Genomic DNA, 15,672 nt, shown 5'->3' with positions numbered 1-15,672 from the left:
AGTGGAACGTGTGGGAAGAGCACAGCATGTGAGACTCCGGCGGTTGACTTTGCTGGCGGGGTTCCCAGAAACCCATAGAAAGGAGCGTTTCCCATTCCAAAAGTTTTCGCTGCTGCACTAGAAGGTAGAAAACACCTTATCTAGGGTCATCAGCTCTGTACTACCCAAGTGTTCACTCCTTGCACCGTATTACGCAGTTTAGCCTTTTTGGAGGGAGCTGCTCACTGGACAAGGCGGATGGCTTATAGTGTGCGAATAAGTAAAAGATAACCAGTCTAACATTTATGAAAACCTATGCCAAATTACACCACTGTGATAACATTGGGCACATCAGACAGACTAAATCAAGCTTACACTAACCAAGCAGATTAGTGGAATTTGACCCAATATCTCATGTTTAATACAGGACACTCCAGCCACCAAATAAGCAGCTCTACCAGATTATGGAGGCATTACTAGTTTAAAAATGCAGTCGGGTCCATGGAGCACCTCAAGGTCAAAAGTTAAGGGTTCTTCAGCATCACTCACTTCTGCATTGGGAGACGAGTGGGCCGATTCCATCATGTGTGCATATTTCTGCCTAGAAGCATGTGCAGCACCCCACAGGGTAGTTTGTTAACCTATTCGTCGCCGGGCCATTGAGGGTTGGGTCACGCATTGTCATGGGTAGCCTTGCCCGGTTCCGTTGCCCTGAGGCATGCAGTGAACGGTGGGGGAAAGCGGGGTAATAGGGAAAGTTTGTTGTGACGCCACAGAGTAGCTGCTGCAGGGTTCCTCTCCGGGGCAGGTGTTATGGCAGCCAGAATGATCTCGCTCCCCACAGGCAGATCAGGCCCCGGGTGGATAATGAGGGTTGTAATGGCCTTTGGCGCAAATGCCGTCTGAGTTCAGGGTGTAATTTACTCAACTTCAGCTGCCAGCCCGGTCACACTGGTCACTGTCGTAATGACCTCTGGTCAATCCCAGACCCCGTAAAGGGTCACCACCGGTGGGTTGAGAGAGAAGGAGTGAGTGTCCTATTCCTAGGTTGTTCCCCTCCGCAGTTAGAAACCCTGGCTGAGCTCCCGCTCCAAGCCCCTGGGCCCAATGAAGTCCAAGTTTTCCCAGAGATGTCTTGCCAGAACTATGGTCCTGACAGGGTCTGCTCTGATGTGCATGTGTTGTCCTATTTCTACCCCAAGTGGAACCTGCCCTCTCAGGTGGCTGGCTACAGTGACCGGGAAGTCCATGTTCGTATGGCCACCGCCTACCCTGAGCAAGCCCACACTGTAGGAAGGCTCCTGAGCTATATGTGGAGTGTGTCTGCAACACTGGTGATTAACCCACTCCTTACCTGAGATTGATACCACACCTTAAATTAGGTGCAGTACCCTGTGGTGACCAGAGCCTTAGGGGCACCACACATGCACAATAGGCAGGTATGATATCCATTAACTGTGCAAAACAAAATGTCATCAGTGGTGCCCACCTTCCGATACAGACATGAATGGTGGCAAACACTTCACAAGTAGCGGATTTGTTGCTGAAATTTTTAAAACTGTTTCGTATATAAAAAGGGAGATTGGGGTTCATGCATCAGGTGCATGAATTTTTTTTTTTTTTTTTGCAACCATTATCCTTCCTAAAAAAAAAAAATTGAAATTGTGCTTGTGGCAGCTCCAGTCCTGTTCTATGATGTACAAAGTGCTATAAAGAGGGTCCAGTAGGAGCAATCTTCTCGTTTTCAGATCTGGACCAGTGAACGCCCCACTAGAAGAGGTCTGCAGGTGCAATCACTTTATACAACCTTTAGGTGGATGGGAATTAGACAAACACCATATCAAGGCAAGACCAATGTTTATTTCTATGTTTTTCAGTAACATTGCAGCCAGAGAAAAAAAAATAAAAAAAAACCTCTAAACAAAACCCATGAACAGATGGAAGACGTTTCTACACTGTTACTAAGCAGGAGTTGGGTCCCAAGATCTCAGTGAGGCTATTGATCCAATAAATTAGAGAGCATGGCCATTAAAAGTGCATTCATTTTTGTGCTGGGATGAGGGCATCGATGGACTGGCCTTTCTCCAGATGCTTTTCCATCTCAACGAGCAGCTTCACACCATCCACCACTGTCTGAACCAGTTCCACCTCAGAGAAGCCAAGGCGATCAGCGTTCGAAACATCAAAGACTCCACCGACGGCTGCAGTGTCAACGCCACCTGGGAAGGACAGAATAGCAAGGGTTAGACAAAAAAAAAAAAAATGCATTTCTGAACGCTGCGATAACTATATGTTTATATTTATTTTACTAGTCCCCCAGGGGACGATAAGGATCAGCAGTCTGATTGCTCATTGATTTCTATTGATCACAGCTAAGATCAGCAGAAATACTCATCTGTCAGACGCAGCACTTTGTTGAGTGAAACAGAAAGGGACTCATGATAGCTACAGGAGTCATCACATGACCCTCTACCACCATCAGCTCCATGTGATAAAGTCACAGCACCGCTGATGGGGCGGGATAAGTGAAGATTTACAGCAGTCTAGAATTAAATCGCAATGTCACATTTTGACATCGCAATTTAAGAGGGTTAACAGGCATGGGTGGATAGCGGAGCCACTAGTGCCTGCGAGATGTACACTTCTGCTGTACAAGTTAGCTGACATGCACGGATCCCTGACAGCAGCCGCCGGTGAGTACAACTATAAGGCCAGTGTCCCAATTGCGATTGCCTCGCGGTGCATCACCCATCACAGACTCACACTATGTAGCTGACCCGCTCCTGTAAGCGGAGTGCGTGATGCACTGCGAGATACACACGAGGCAATTGCAAGTGGGACACCGGCCTAAGGCTGGAAAGACACGAACTTTTTTTTTTTTTTTTTTTTTTTTTTAAAAGGAGTCCTACTCCTTGATGAGAAATGGGACTTATTTTCCTTATTTGCCATCCATGTGCAATTTATTCTTTTTCTCAGCGGTCATTAGTCAGTGTTCTGTGCTACATGATTGTAATGTATCCATAAAAGCAAATGTCACTAGGGTGGTCAGTGACGGCCGTTGTTTTCCTCGCACCCATTGACTTGTATTGGCGAGTCTCGCACAATTTCGGCATCCAATCGCAGCATGTTGCAACTTTTGCTCTGGCTTATTGAATAACACTAAGGAGAGTGCAGTGTGAGATTCTCACATTGCACTTGAGCGAGTCATACGTCGTGTGAGCGTACCCCAAGTGTTAGGATGTCATTTTACTGCCCACGGTCGTTAAGGGATTAATCTATGGATGGGGAAAATAATTTACCGATGGCGTCGACCACCACAATCAGGTCTTTGGAAGCCAGCATGTGAAGCTGCATGTTGGACAGACATTAACAATGGGCAAGCGTGCTCAGCACTACTCAATACTCAAGCATCGGTGTGATCAGAGTGTCGCAGTGCTCAGCTGATGTTCGGATGTGTCGTTTGGGAAGCAATGAACACAATGCGCAGGCAACACTCGGATCACACCTTGCAGCAGAGTTTGAGCCAAGTGCGATTGTGACCCCAGCCTTCGTCAAATGTCAAGAGGAGTTTGACACAGGGACAGTGACTAAGGCTGAGCAGACCCAGGTTCAGCACCTGGACAGTGACCTGGGATTTTGGGCGTTTGATCCGGAACTCGAGAAAATAGAATATAAAAAGAAGAAAATAAGAATGAAACAAGAGCTTCATACTTACCCAGGCTCCGGCCCAGCTGTACGCTGCCTCACTGTGCCTCATTTCAAATGCAGGCCTTTCCTGCCCACCGGCCGGCCTGGTGTCTGGTTGGTGCAGTCAGACGCGCCCCCAGCTTGTGACAGCGTCTGACTACATCTGCACAGACGCCGTCTGCGAGTCATTGCCAGCGCAGCGCATCCTGGTGCACTATTCATGCACCGGGAGGTGCAGGCGGAGCAGAGGAGTATGCATTGCCGACACAGCTCATCCTGGGCAGCCCGCTTCATGAAGTAGGCTGCTCAGGCTGAGCAGGACACATCGTGGGCTGCATTTTGAACACGCCCCCTATCACGTGACAAATGTCATACCTGGAAGTAGCCCATACATTCTAGCATGTAACTTAGTGCATGATCTAGACCCACGCAACTCCAGAAGTGCGCGACCTGGAAGCAGCTTGCCGCCATGACACGGAGCGTGGGCGAGTACACCGCGTGCGCCCCTATTCCTTCCACCAACATTTTTAATCCTGGATTCCGGTTCCCATAGGCTTATATGGGTACCAGATTCCAGACCGAATCTTTTAAGAAAACAAGCAGGGACCTGACAGTCCAAGTTTTTTGCGAGTCCGCTCAGCTTTAACAGTGAATGGCTTGTTACCTGTTCCTCTCTTCTGCAGTCTTAGCCTCTTCAAGATTTCAGAAAACTTCTCATGTTTGCTCAGATTTGGCAATTTAACATGGACTCCGGCACGGAGACCAGTGCCGAGGTTGGAGGGGCAGGTCAAGACATAACCAAGGTGCTGATTCCACATGAATTGGTAACCCTTGTTCTTAAATAGGGATTCAATCTGCGGGAGAAAAAGAAAAGCTACAAGTTATGATATACCGGCAGCTGTGCCGTACCGAGAGTCTAGAGTTTCCCAGCAGATTGTGTTTTCTGTTCCAGAAAGCTCAACATTTCATAAGCAAATTCATGCACAGAATTTCTGATGAAGTTAGTGGCAAAATGGTTAGAAAAGGTTGATGCAAGTATAGCAGCTAAAGCCTTATGGACAACAGTTGTGCTTTTTACCATTGGCCAAAGCAAACCAGTGGCGGCTCCGACTAAATGATATAACTTAATGGACAACTTCTAAGCTTTAAAAAAAAAAAAAAAAAAGTGTGGCGGACTAAGAGAAAGTGCTGAAATGCTCTACTGGATGCACCAATGGAGCAAATGGATTTCAGCTGCAATATCGTAAAGTTGAAGTATTAGTTTTGGAAGTAGCCATGTTTGACCACCTTTTTCTAAAGGTGGTCCACTCCTTCAGCTAAATCCAAACACTAAATAGGCAGTCACATCTCAAATCTATGATGTCCAGTCACTTACAGTTGTCAGACCATCACAGAACCTCTTGAAGACCTCCCTCATGTTTCCACCCTTCTGCATAGAGATCACACGGAGATGATCCTCCTCATTGATCCAGACAAGGAAAGTCTTGTTGTCATTGTGCCTTTTAATAAATTTACATATACTTAATTCAGTGCTATAACCCCAGAGATATTAAAACATCTAATAGCTCAAAATGCATAAATCATAAGTGTCCAATATTGTGCAGCGATTCCAAAAGAGGTTGTCCAACATCAGAATGGCGCCACTTTCTTTTGGCTTGGTTACGTAGCTCAATCCTAAACAATGAAATGAGAGTGGTTTGGAGTGGGGTTTATACCTGCCAAGCCAGACTAGAACTGCACAGTTTCAGAAGAAAGCGACCACCCTCTAATCACAACACCCCCCCCCCACCCCACCCCCTCCTTTATCCCTAGATTATAGATTGAAACCTTTGGTTCGGTGCTTCCTCCATTTCCTAGTACATCACAACAGCAATAAGTTTTATTATGGGTTGAGGGGGGGGGGGCGCGGACTATTTTAGAAGGGATGAGATTCGGCCATTCTCCAGATTACTGGGCAGGAAGACTGGAGAATGATCAGGCATCACCATGTTAAATTAGGCAGATGGTGTAATATCCAATGGATGCATCAGAAGCCTGACAGGTGCGAGCAGAAGGGCAAAAAAAATTTGAGGCAGACAAAAAAATAAAAAAAAGGTAGGTGGTGTCATTGGCACTGAAGACCAGGGGCAGTACCCCAGACTCCTAGCCAGGTGTCCCCCCCACCAGATCTATTGGTGTTGAAATGACGCCACTAGTTGGAATCAGTGGCAGAGCAAGGAGCCATTTGTCCACTACTGTCCTGGGACCAAAGATGATGATTTGGCCACTTCAGAGTGGGGTTTCCACTTTCAAAGGGGCCCTCAAGGTTACTGCTTGCATTATCCTCAGTGCTGGCAACCTTTGATATTCCAGGAGGATAAATAAGGGTGTATTCTGTAATTAAGGAACAAGTAATTTGTTGACCAGTTGGTCAAGTTTGGAGAGAGGGCCCATTACACAACATCTCCCCATGTCTGGTATCCCTTGTATGTGCACTAAATTCATAGTATTACCTATACAGGAAACTGTCCAATTTATACCCATCTACCTCAAGATACCCACCAGATGCCCCTGGCGTCAGGCCAATCCCGGGCCATTCCAGAGGCCAGAAGCAGAGGAGACACAGGTTTGTCAAAGAGGAAGTGATCGTCGATCAGCTGCTGCTGTTCCTCCTCGGTCATGTTCTTCAGGGCATAGTACTTTCCTTTCAAGTCACCATCCAGGCTGGAGAGAGCTGAGCAAAGAAAAACAAGGAGTTCATACAGGAGTCAGTTCACCAGAACTATAAATATTAGTGGAGGGTCACCCCCTTCCCTGATTTAGGTCCTGTGGTCACAGAGCAGCCATTCACAGAGCACCATGAGCTCATTGAGCCGCTCCACCCCACAAGGATACAAGTGCTCATTCAGCTGTGCACCAACACCACAAAACACAGACGACCCAACCCGGATGCTGGCCACAAGATTTCTGCTGTTGGATCCGACAGATGCAGGTGAAACCCACATAAGTTGAAATAAAAGGGGTCAGGGGAATAAACTGCGGTGTGAGGTGTGGTACCATCTTTCTCCAACTGAAATTACATGAACGCTCAAGGAAACAAACTTCATACCATTAGAAGGGGTGTTGAGTGAAATCCAAAATGAGCTTTGGACCGTTTCCTATTTAAAAGGGACACCAGAAGATGTAGATTTGGTGTATAAATTCCAGCACCAAATCTGCATCTCTTAGCAAAAAAAAAAATTAACAAAACCGGTTTTGGCGCCGTTTCAATGTGGTTTTCTGCCAAGAGATGCAAATTTGCTGTTTGAAATTTCTGTATCAAATTTGTATCTCCTTTTTTGCTTTGCCAGGAGATGCAGATTTGGTGCTGAAATTTATACACGAAATTCTTGCACCAAATCTGCATTTTCTGGCAAACAAACCCCCCACATCAATATTGCATCAAAACCGCATTGCGTTTGCATGCGTTTTTTTGCCTGGAGATGCAGTATTGGTGCAGGAATTTTGTGTATAAATTTCAGCACCAAATCTGCATCTCTTAGCAAAAAAAAAAACCCCCACTGTTTTCTGCCAGCAGATGCAAGTCTCATTGAACTGTATGAGTTGACCTGAGGTGAGGTCACAGAGTTCAATGAGGTCACCTGAGGTGAGTGTACCTGCAGTCAAAGATGGTGTACCTTGGGAACTTACACCTGTGACTGCAGTTAAACTCAGTGGCGTCATGTAGTAGAGTTCTGTAATGTGCCCACGTGTTGCAACATAGGAATGTAGCAGACCTGGGATCGTCGTGGGACCTCGTGTGGATTACGTCAGACGTGGGGTGTCTGAATGGGCTCATTGTACTAAAGGTTCGTCAGTTGCTCACTTGCACATTGTGAAGCAAGAGACGCTGCACATCCCAACAGATGCCAATCGTCAGGCCTTGTGCTGTCAATAGATCAACTGTACCTCTATGCTGGACGCCAGCTGACAGACAGAAAAGGGCCCCAATGCAAGAACTATGGGCTCTTTGCAGCCAAAAAAAAAAAAAAAAAAAAAAAAAAAAAGCTTATAAAAATGCACAATTCCACCTGCTTGGGAGGCTCAGAGACCCCTTTACCTCTTGGGCCCCTGTGCAGCTGCACCAATGATATGTCCGCTCCTGATGTTGGAGAACCCCCTCTTACTACCTGTAAGGTTGCAAAAGGTGTCTTATTCACAATGGCCAAATTGTCAGCAGCATTGTCCTAGCTATGACCTACCACCCCTTGCTTGTGCCAGGCTACCAGCCAAAGTGGAACATGAGGTATATGTATAGCCCCAAAGAGGCAGATCAATCCAAAATGGGGTGCCCTTTTGGTAATACTGGGCCATATGCACATATGGCAAGCTCAGTACAAAGTGTTCAGGCTTATAGGGTCCCTAGCACTATTCAGGGGAGGACATGTCATTGGTGCAGCTTGTGAGGCCGCACAGGGACCCAAGAGGTAAGGAGGCCACATTTCTACCTCCAAAGAAAGTGGTATTGTGAATTATGATGAGATATTGGCTTTAGCAGACTCGTTCTTGTACAGGGGCCCAAATGCAGACAAGACTTAAGTCTGCAACCTCCAAAAGGGCTCCATAGAGCCCAATAAATAAAAAGGGGCCTTGTGGGATAAAGCTTGTCTTCATGCTATGGTAGGATACATGGAGTCCTTATCACTTCTAGGTGCTCAGTAACACAAGATCTGGCCAAGCCAGAGTAGGAGCGGCAGTCAAAAGGTCAGGCTGTAATAACCCGTCGTAATAGTCAAAAAGCAAATGTGTATAGACCGCTGTATGCACAAGGAAAGCAAGTCCTGGACTAGAAGAAGTCAAAGTCTAAACAGTTTGTCATTAGTGTTAACCGTTCTGGACAACTTTGACATGGAAGAAGTTAGGTAGATTGAGGTATAGGATATTCTTACACGTATTGTTTTTTTAGACCCCTCTGATATGTACTTTGCAGCCTGAGACAAATGTCAGGTTTTTCCTTCTGTAGACACTTCTCTCCCAGTAATGCAGACTGGATGTGAGCTGTGGCCAAGGAGACTGTTTTAATGAATCACTACATGTTTATTCCTATACTGTCCCCTTCCCTCCATATTTACAGCCTATTTTCTCTGCCCTCCCCAAGGCTCTAGGTGCTCCCCCCCTCTCTCCCCCCTCCTGATCACATATGAAAACACAAGAGGAGAGGTGTAAAACAGTCAGTGCCATGATGGATTTGTACCAGCATCTAAGGAGTAACTCACTTGTAGGATATTTTTGATTAAAAGGCAATTGAGAAACTTGGGCGATTTCTCAAAAAAGTCCAGAACCTTTAAAGCTTCCAAGTGGTGACACCTCTGCTCCTCATTTAGTGGCATAACCTTCAGATGAGTAAAAGTCAGACCTGTAGAAGGTGGGAGTTTTCTGAACTTTTTGGTGGTCATTTCTTGGCGTTGGCACAATTGTCTTCAGCAATCCGTTCTTCCAGATCAGAGGCGTGCATGGATTGAAGCACAGACGTTTGCAAGATAAAGTTTCGAAGCTGATTCTCTCTCCCCCCCCCCCCCCAAACCAATAACTGGGGTGTGCTGCAACCTACAATGTGAAGTCACCATATCTGGCTATAGGTGCTACTTATTCTAAAAGTTAGATGGAAAGAATGCTTTTATTTCTCCCTCGAGCCAAGACGCACTTTACTCCGTTTCCATATACAGCCAGGTATTTCATAGGGTTTGCTTGTAGGAAGGCGCATCCTTAAAAGGTCTGAGGCACAGAACACAATGAAACTGAATAGCCTCCATTGTGCAGGGGGCTGCCATCAACACCACGCTCCGGCATCCCTTACATCCACGACCTGATTACGGCTAACTTTCCCTTACAAAGTCCATTCATGGAAACTGTCATTGAGCACGGAGAAGGAGGAATACTTGTGTTTCTAATTAGAGCAAGGCTCATTATCATTAATTTACAAGATATTGAGACTAACCTTCAACGGAGAGCTTCTCAACGGCTCGTCTTTCTCCACGGCTGCAGTGAGGTGGGAGGCAGAATCCCCGGACGCTCCTGCCGGTTCTGACACGTGAGCTGAGAACGTAGTTTGGGTCCAGGTCATCACCACCCTGGATTATTTAAAAAAAAAAAATAAATAAATAAAATAGTTTTAACAAGCATTCTACCCATTTTCTTAAAGGGAACCTGTCAGGTCCAATATGCACCCAGAACCATGAGCAGTTTTGGGTGCATGTTGCTAATCCCTGCCTAACCATCCTTGTATACACTAGCATAGATAAAGGAATCTTTAGAAACAAAGTATTTGTAAAGATCTTTTATCATATGCTAATGAGCGAGGGGGGGGACTAGTCCCAAGGGTGTTGCTTCTCTTGCTAGTCAGCACAATTAGCATGCCCACAGGGGCGTACCATCATGCTAATGAATGGGTAGTGTCAGAGGATGATCTCACTCATCTTTCCGCTGCCATCGCAGCCCAACGCTGGATTTCAGCTCAGGTCATGTGCACTACTTCAGTTTGAAGCCGGGGCGCGTACACCCGGCTTCATAGTGCACATGACCAAAAACTCTGGGATCATGCGCACTGAGCCGAAATCCAGCATTGGGCGGCGGAGAGGTAAGTGAGATCGCTGCGTATGCATTAGCATAACACACCCACAGGCGTGTACTAACATGCTAATGGAGCTGACTAGCCAGGGAAACTAATGCCCTTGGGACTAGTCCACTCGCTCATTAGCATACAATCTGGGATCTTTAGAAATACTTTTTCTAAAGATCTATCTTGGTTAGGCAGGGATTAGACATATGGATGCAGAACTGCTCGTGGTTCTGGGTGCGTATTGGACCTGACAGGTTCCCTTTAAGTTTCCCATTGCACTCCTTACAAGTTTCCATATTATAGACACATGCATTTGTTTTATACACCTTTAACACCCTTCATTTTGCTGCCATTCCCACCACCAAGCATTATGTAGAGTGACAACCACTCTTAGAAGGGTATTCTTTTTGGATGGCACCTACTGTTTAGAGCAAAATCAATCAAAACAACCCAGGAAATCTGTGTCAAATATTAACAGGTGTTCAATTTCCCTACAGCAAAAACCTAAACATTACACGGGGTCCTTTTATATTAAAAAAGGCATGTTCAAATTTTGGGGCAAAACTCCACAAAAAAAAAAAAAAAAATTAATAAATCATAAACACAATTTCTGTTTTATGATGAAACAATCAAATTACCTGCAGATTATCAGAGTTGAGGTCTGTTTTGTGCATGTCTGTTGGCTTGTAGCCCCCATGTCGGTCCTCAATAATGGGGTCAAGAAGGTCCTGGAACACCGTGTAAGTCTCTTCATCCCCAGCAACACATCCCACTGTCATAATATAAGGGTGGCCTACACAGACAAGGGATAATAAATCAAAATTATCTCTATGTATGAAAATCAATAAATCAGGATGGAAACTTCTGCTGTGTGGAAAGTAGGACAAGCTCGCCAACAACATTAAGACTAACCCAATATTAGAGGATGACCCATTACTTGTCACCCTTTATCACTGGAGACCTCAGTATAGGAATGCAAAAAAAAAAAAAAAAAAAAAAAAAAAAAATTTGGATGTGTTCAGTTTAGTTGTCCGATAATAAACCCCATAATTGCTTTATGCAGGTCGGGATATCTTAAAATTTGATCATTACTATGCCACTTGGCAGAAAAGTTTCAACTTCACTGCATAATCCTCAAGAGTCCGAAACCTCTGTCCACCGAGAGATTACTGTATACAAGAACCTGTAACCCCACGGCATCCATTATTACACACTATTAATCCATGGCTGCTATTGGGCCACCATTGAACTATTAGTGTGGACCTTTTGTAAGAGAACTGTGGCACCCATTTTCAGTTTAGGCTACAGAATGAAGCCATCTTATGAGGTCCTCAAAGATAAAGTCCAAAGTTGTTTTATGAAAGATTAAACATTCAAGATAGATACCTCGTTAGTAGACACATTACTACTATAGGGGATTAGTACAGATTATTACTGTCATAGATGTAAACCAAGATCAGGTAATTAACTATAATTATGTTACATATTTCAAGTGATTATATTTAATGTTGACCCACCAGGCGCACCAAGTTGAGTGGGCCATGTGGTGCTCTGCCCCAGATGCAGCCAACACGGTGACATTGGTTCATCATACCTTGACATTGCTAGGCAAGATGCCTACACACAATGGCTACTGCCTCTAAGTGGAGGGGCCCATCTGGTGCTCTGCCCCAACACGGTGACATTGGGTGCGTCATACCTTGACATTGCTAGACAAGATGCCGACACACAGTATCTACCGACCTCTAAGTGGAGATCACGGGTGAAATTTTGAGTCATGCGGATTACCAGGATTGTCCACCCCAGTGTGTACAAAGTCATCATCCAGAGTGAAGCCACTGGAGGGCAATCTCTTGTACATGTGAGATGTTAGCACCTCGGCCATGATTGTTGGGATTACGGGAGGTCAGGAACCTCAATGACAGGATGGGCCATATTGAGTTTACTGGAGTGAGAAGAGACACTGTCTCCCCTCGTCTATAGACATGCTGCAAATTTGGACAAAAATGTAAAGATTTTTGTAAATGTTAAGATCGGCTTGTCCACTTCCAGTAATGAGAGAACAGATGGCAAAGTGGATGAGAGGAAAGAGAAGAGAGGATGAGACTTTACCTGGGTTATCAACCCCAGTCTGAATAACGTCATCCACAGTAAATCCACTTGGCGTCTGCTTGTCCCTCAGGCAGTTGTACATCTCTCGAGTCAATACTTTAGCCATATGATTATTGTGTTGGCTCAAGTCCGGGAATTCCTCTTCATCAGTGAACTTCAGTTTCAGAAGGTTGTGAGAGTTGCCGAAAGGCATGATTGCACTTTACTGCAAGATTATGGGAAAGAAAGGGTAAGTAAACCTTCACGGGCCGGCATATGACCTCTACAGTCACCTTGGATTAAGTAAGCTGGAAGCCATTTATTTTTTTTTTTTTTTTTTTTTTTTTTTAAATTAAGTCAATTTTGCACTTTCTACCATTATTCCCAGCAAGAATTGGGAATGTAACTTCACAAGGCTCATTTTTTTAATCCAGTAAAACAAAAATCCCATATTACAGACATGGTCTCAAAAAAAAAAAAAAAAATATTTATTTAAATAAAAAAAATTATACTATATACACATAATTTTTTTTATTTTAATAAAAAAAATATATATTTTTTTGAGACCTGGTCTGTAATATGGGATTTTTGTTTTACTGGATTAAAAAAAAAAATGAGCCTTGTGAAGTTGGACATTCCCAGTTCTTGCTGGGAATAATGGTAGAAAGTGTGACATTAACTTAATTTAAAAAATAAAAAACAAACAACATTTTATAGTAGAGATAGATAAATCTCATTACTGTAAAGTTTAAGTCCTTTATTGTCCTCCCAAACATTCTATTTTTACAATATGGCTGCCTCCATATTGGTGGTCACCCAACTTTCCAAGGAGGGCAGTGGATGCCATCTCTATAGAAATGTGTGTCTATAAGGTTCCAAAGAAAGCCGGACGACAAGTCTTTCAAGGCTTTATTTGAAGCTGCCACCTAAACTTTACATAGGTAAAAAAAAAAAAAAAAAACCACCACCCTCCACCAATTATGCATTGTCATTTATAAAAAAAAAAAAGTGTACTGAGGAAATCATCCAGCATTTTTTTTTTTAAAAGCTGTTATTGCATCTGCCATTACTACCTCTTGTGGTCGGCATTCCACAGTCTGACTGCTCTAACTGTAAAGAACCCTTTCCTGCTTAGCTGCCATAAACATTCCCAGTGGCCTTATGAATATGTTGCCTGGTGGGCTACATTTATTTTAGGGGGTGTAAATAAAAGTTGCATTGAATTTATAGCATTCAGACTGTCATTCTTCTGCAGGTCAGAACTGGCCCAATACAAGGGCTCTTATGGGTGGTGAATATACAATAAATGGATCATGTTACTGTATATAGCCATATTATAGAAGCACCAATATGCAGAAGAGGAGGAGTAGCCCTGATTGACATAACATAGAAGAAGCCTTGGCTGTCAAATACCTCTAGAAAGTGGAAAGCTACTGCAATAACCAGTCACCCCAATACACTTGGCCCTGAGCCCACTGGCTGCACCACTAGCACAAGCAGTATCAGTAGGGGGCAGTGCAGATTGGGACAGAAAAAAAAAATATATCCTTCCATTAACTGTTTCACATAATATTCCACGTACATTTGTGTTTGCAGACCCCCTCCCTCCTCTGCAGACTCGGCAGCACATTCCTGCAAGCAGAGGAGTGATAGACTGCAGGGGATCTGCAGCAATGTCTCAGCATTAAGAATCTGGGAATTCACTGGAAAAAAAAGCAGCAACGCCCCAGTCTGGAGAAGGGACACATCCCAAGGACATGCGCTATTACGCACAGCTCCCCTTTTGTGAGCCCCAAGAACTTCCCATCACAGGCTCCATAACGGTCAGACCACCCCAATGCAAGGCGATCAGGGGTCCTCCTTACGATGCAAGCCTTCTAAATGGATGAAGAATCCTCAGATCTCAGCCTGGAAAGATGCACAGGATCTGCAGACATCTGAGCGCACCCCGGAGCAGAGATACATTGTATCCAAATAAGACAATAGGAAACAAACAATGCACATGCTGGAGGAGGGGGCCACAGTGACCAGCAGGAGGGGACAGCAGTGACCAGCGGGGGCAGCAAGAGGGGGCCACAGTGATCAGCAGGAGCCACAGTGATCGGCGGGGGCAGCAGGAGGGGGCCACAGTGATCAGCGGGGGGCCACAGTGATCAGCGGGGGCAGCAGTGATCAGCGGGGGCAGCAGGAGGGGCCGCAGGCTACTTACCAGGTATTATGTTTACTGGAGGCAAATAATTAAGGACCCTGACTGACTCAGGACCAACAACTCCCCAGACCTGAAGGGATGCGTGTGCGAGCGGGCTCCAGCCGCTTTATATACCGCAGCCAGCGCCAGCAGCCATTGGCGGATATTTATACTCCATTCATTGGATTGGCGTCTGCAGGGGGAAGTGCAGGAGCTGCTAATCAATGCTCTCCCATCTTATCAGCGCTGCCTGCATTGTGCACAGGCTGTATAATGACAGGGCATTGTAGCAATGGGAACAGGGAATGCATTCACAGCATCTCCATGAAGGGCACATTTTGGCCCGTCTTCAGCTCTGCACAGATTTTGTGGTCAGTTCTATTAATTGCTTTTATTGTGAATTGTTCTGCTGGGAAATAGAATAAAGAGATGGCAATATTACTAACATCAGGTCTCGGTATATTTACAAGCAGCAGTTTGTTGTTTTTTATTTTTTGCACAAGTTACCGTCCTATGCATCCAATTTGGTTTACAAATATTATACCAAAGAAATCTCATTTAGACACATGGAATGGATTTTCACCAGCACAGATCTGCTGCATGTGAATACTCTCCTAGACAGGGGCTCATTCAGACTTGTACCTATGTGTGAAATAGATCATGGTGGCTCAGTGGTTAGCACTGCAGTCTTGCAGTAGTCTCAGTGGTTAGCATTGCCATCTTGCAGTAGGTTCAGTGGTTAGCATTGAAGTAGGCTCAGTGGTTAGCACTGCAGTCTTTCAGTAGGCTCAGTGGTTAGCACTGCAGTCTTGCAGTAGGCTCAGTGGTTAGCACTTTAGTCTTGCAGTAGGCTCAGTGGTTAGCACTTTAGTCTTGCAGTAGGTTCAGTGGTTAGCACTGCAGTCTTGCAGTAGGCTCAGTGGTTAGCACTGCAGTCTTGCAGTAGGCTCAGTGGTTAGCACTGCAGTCTTGCAGTAGGCTCAGTGGTTAGCACTGCAATCGGGTCAGTGGTTAGCACTGCAGTCTTGCAGTAAGCTCAGTGGTTAGCACTGCAGTCTTTCAGTATTCTCAGTGGTTAACACTGCAGTCTTGCAGTAGGCTCAGTGGTTAGCACCGCAGTCTTGCAGTAAGCTCAGTGGTTAGCACTTCA

At 45.1% G+C, this 15,672-nt stretch overlaps 1 protein-coding gene across 1 annotated transcript; it reads right to left on the bottom strand.

Annotated features, from left to right (window-relative positions):
- Window positions 1-1,819: 1,819 nt before the first annotated feature.
- Window positions 1,820-14,652, bottom strand: CKB (creatine kinase B). The gene is made up of 8 exons (XM_075330314.1): window positions 14,544-14,652; window positions 12,356-12,560; window positions 10,882-11,036; window positions 9,623-9,755; window positions 6,208-6,379; window positions 5,042-5,165; window positions 4,331-4,520; window positions 1,820-2,198 (listed from the first exon to the last, which is right to left on the bottom strand). Exons 2-8 carry the CDS (start codon window positions 12,546-12,548, stop codon window positions 2,020-2,022), a joined length of 1,146 nt encoding a protein of 381 aa, XP_075186429.1. The 5' UTR covers window positions 12,549-12,560; window positions 14,544-14,652; the 3' UTR covers window positions 1,820-2,019.
- Window positions 14,653-15,672: the final 1,020 nt, after the last annotated feature.

The sequence above is a fragment of the Anomaloglossus baeobatrachus genome, chromosome 12, assembly GCF_048569485.1.
Source record: "Anomaloglossus baeobatrachus isolate aAnoBae1 chromosome 12, aAnoBae1.hap1, whole genome shotgun sequence".
Taxonomy (NCBI): domain Eukaryota; kingdom Metazoa; phylum Chordata; class Amphibia; order Anura; family Aromobatidae; genus Anomaloglossus; species Anomaloglossus baeobatrachus.
The sequence above is the reverse complement of the archived record's forward strand: the minus strand, read 5'-3'. Positions and strand labels throughout refer to the sequence as shown.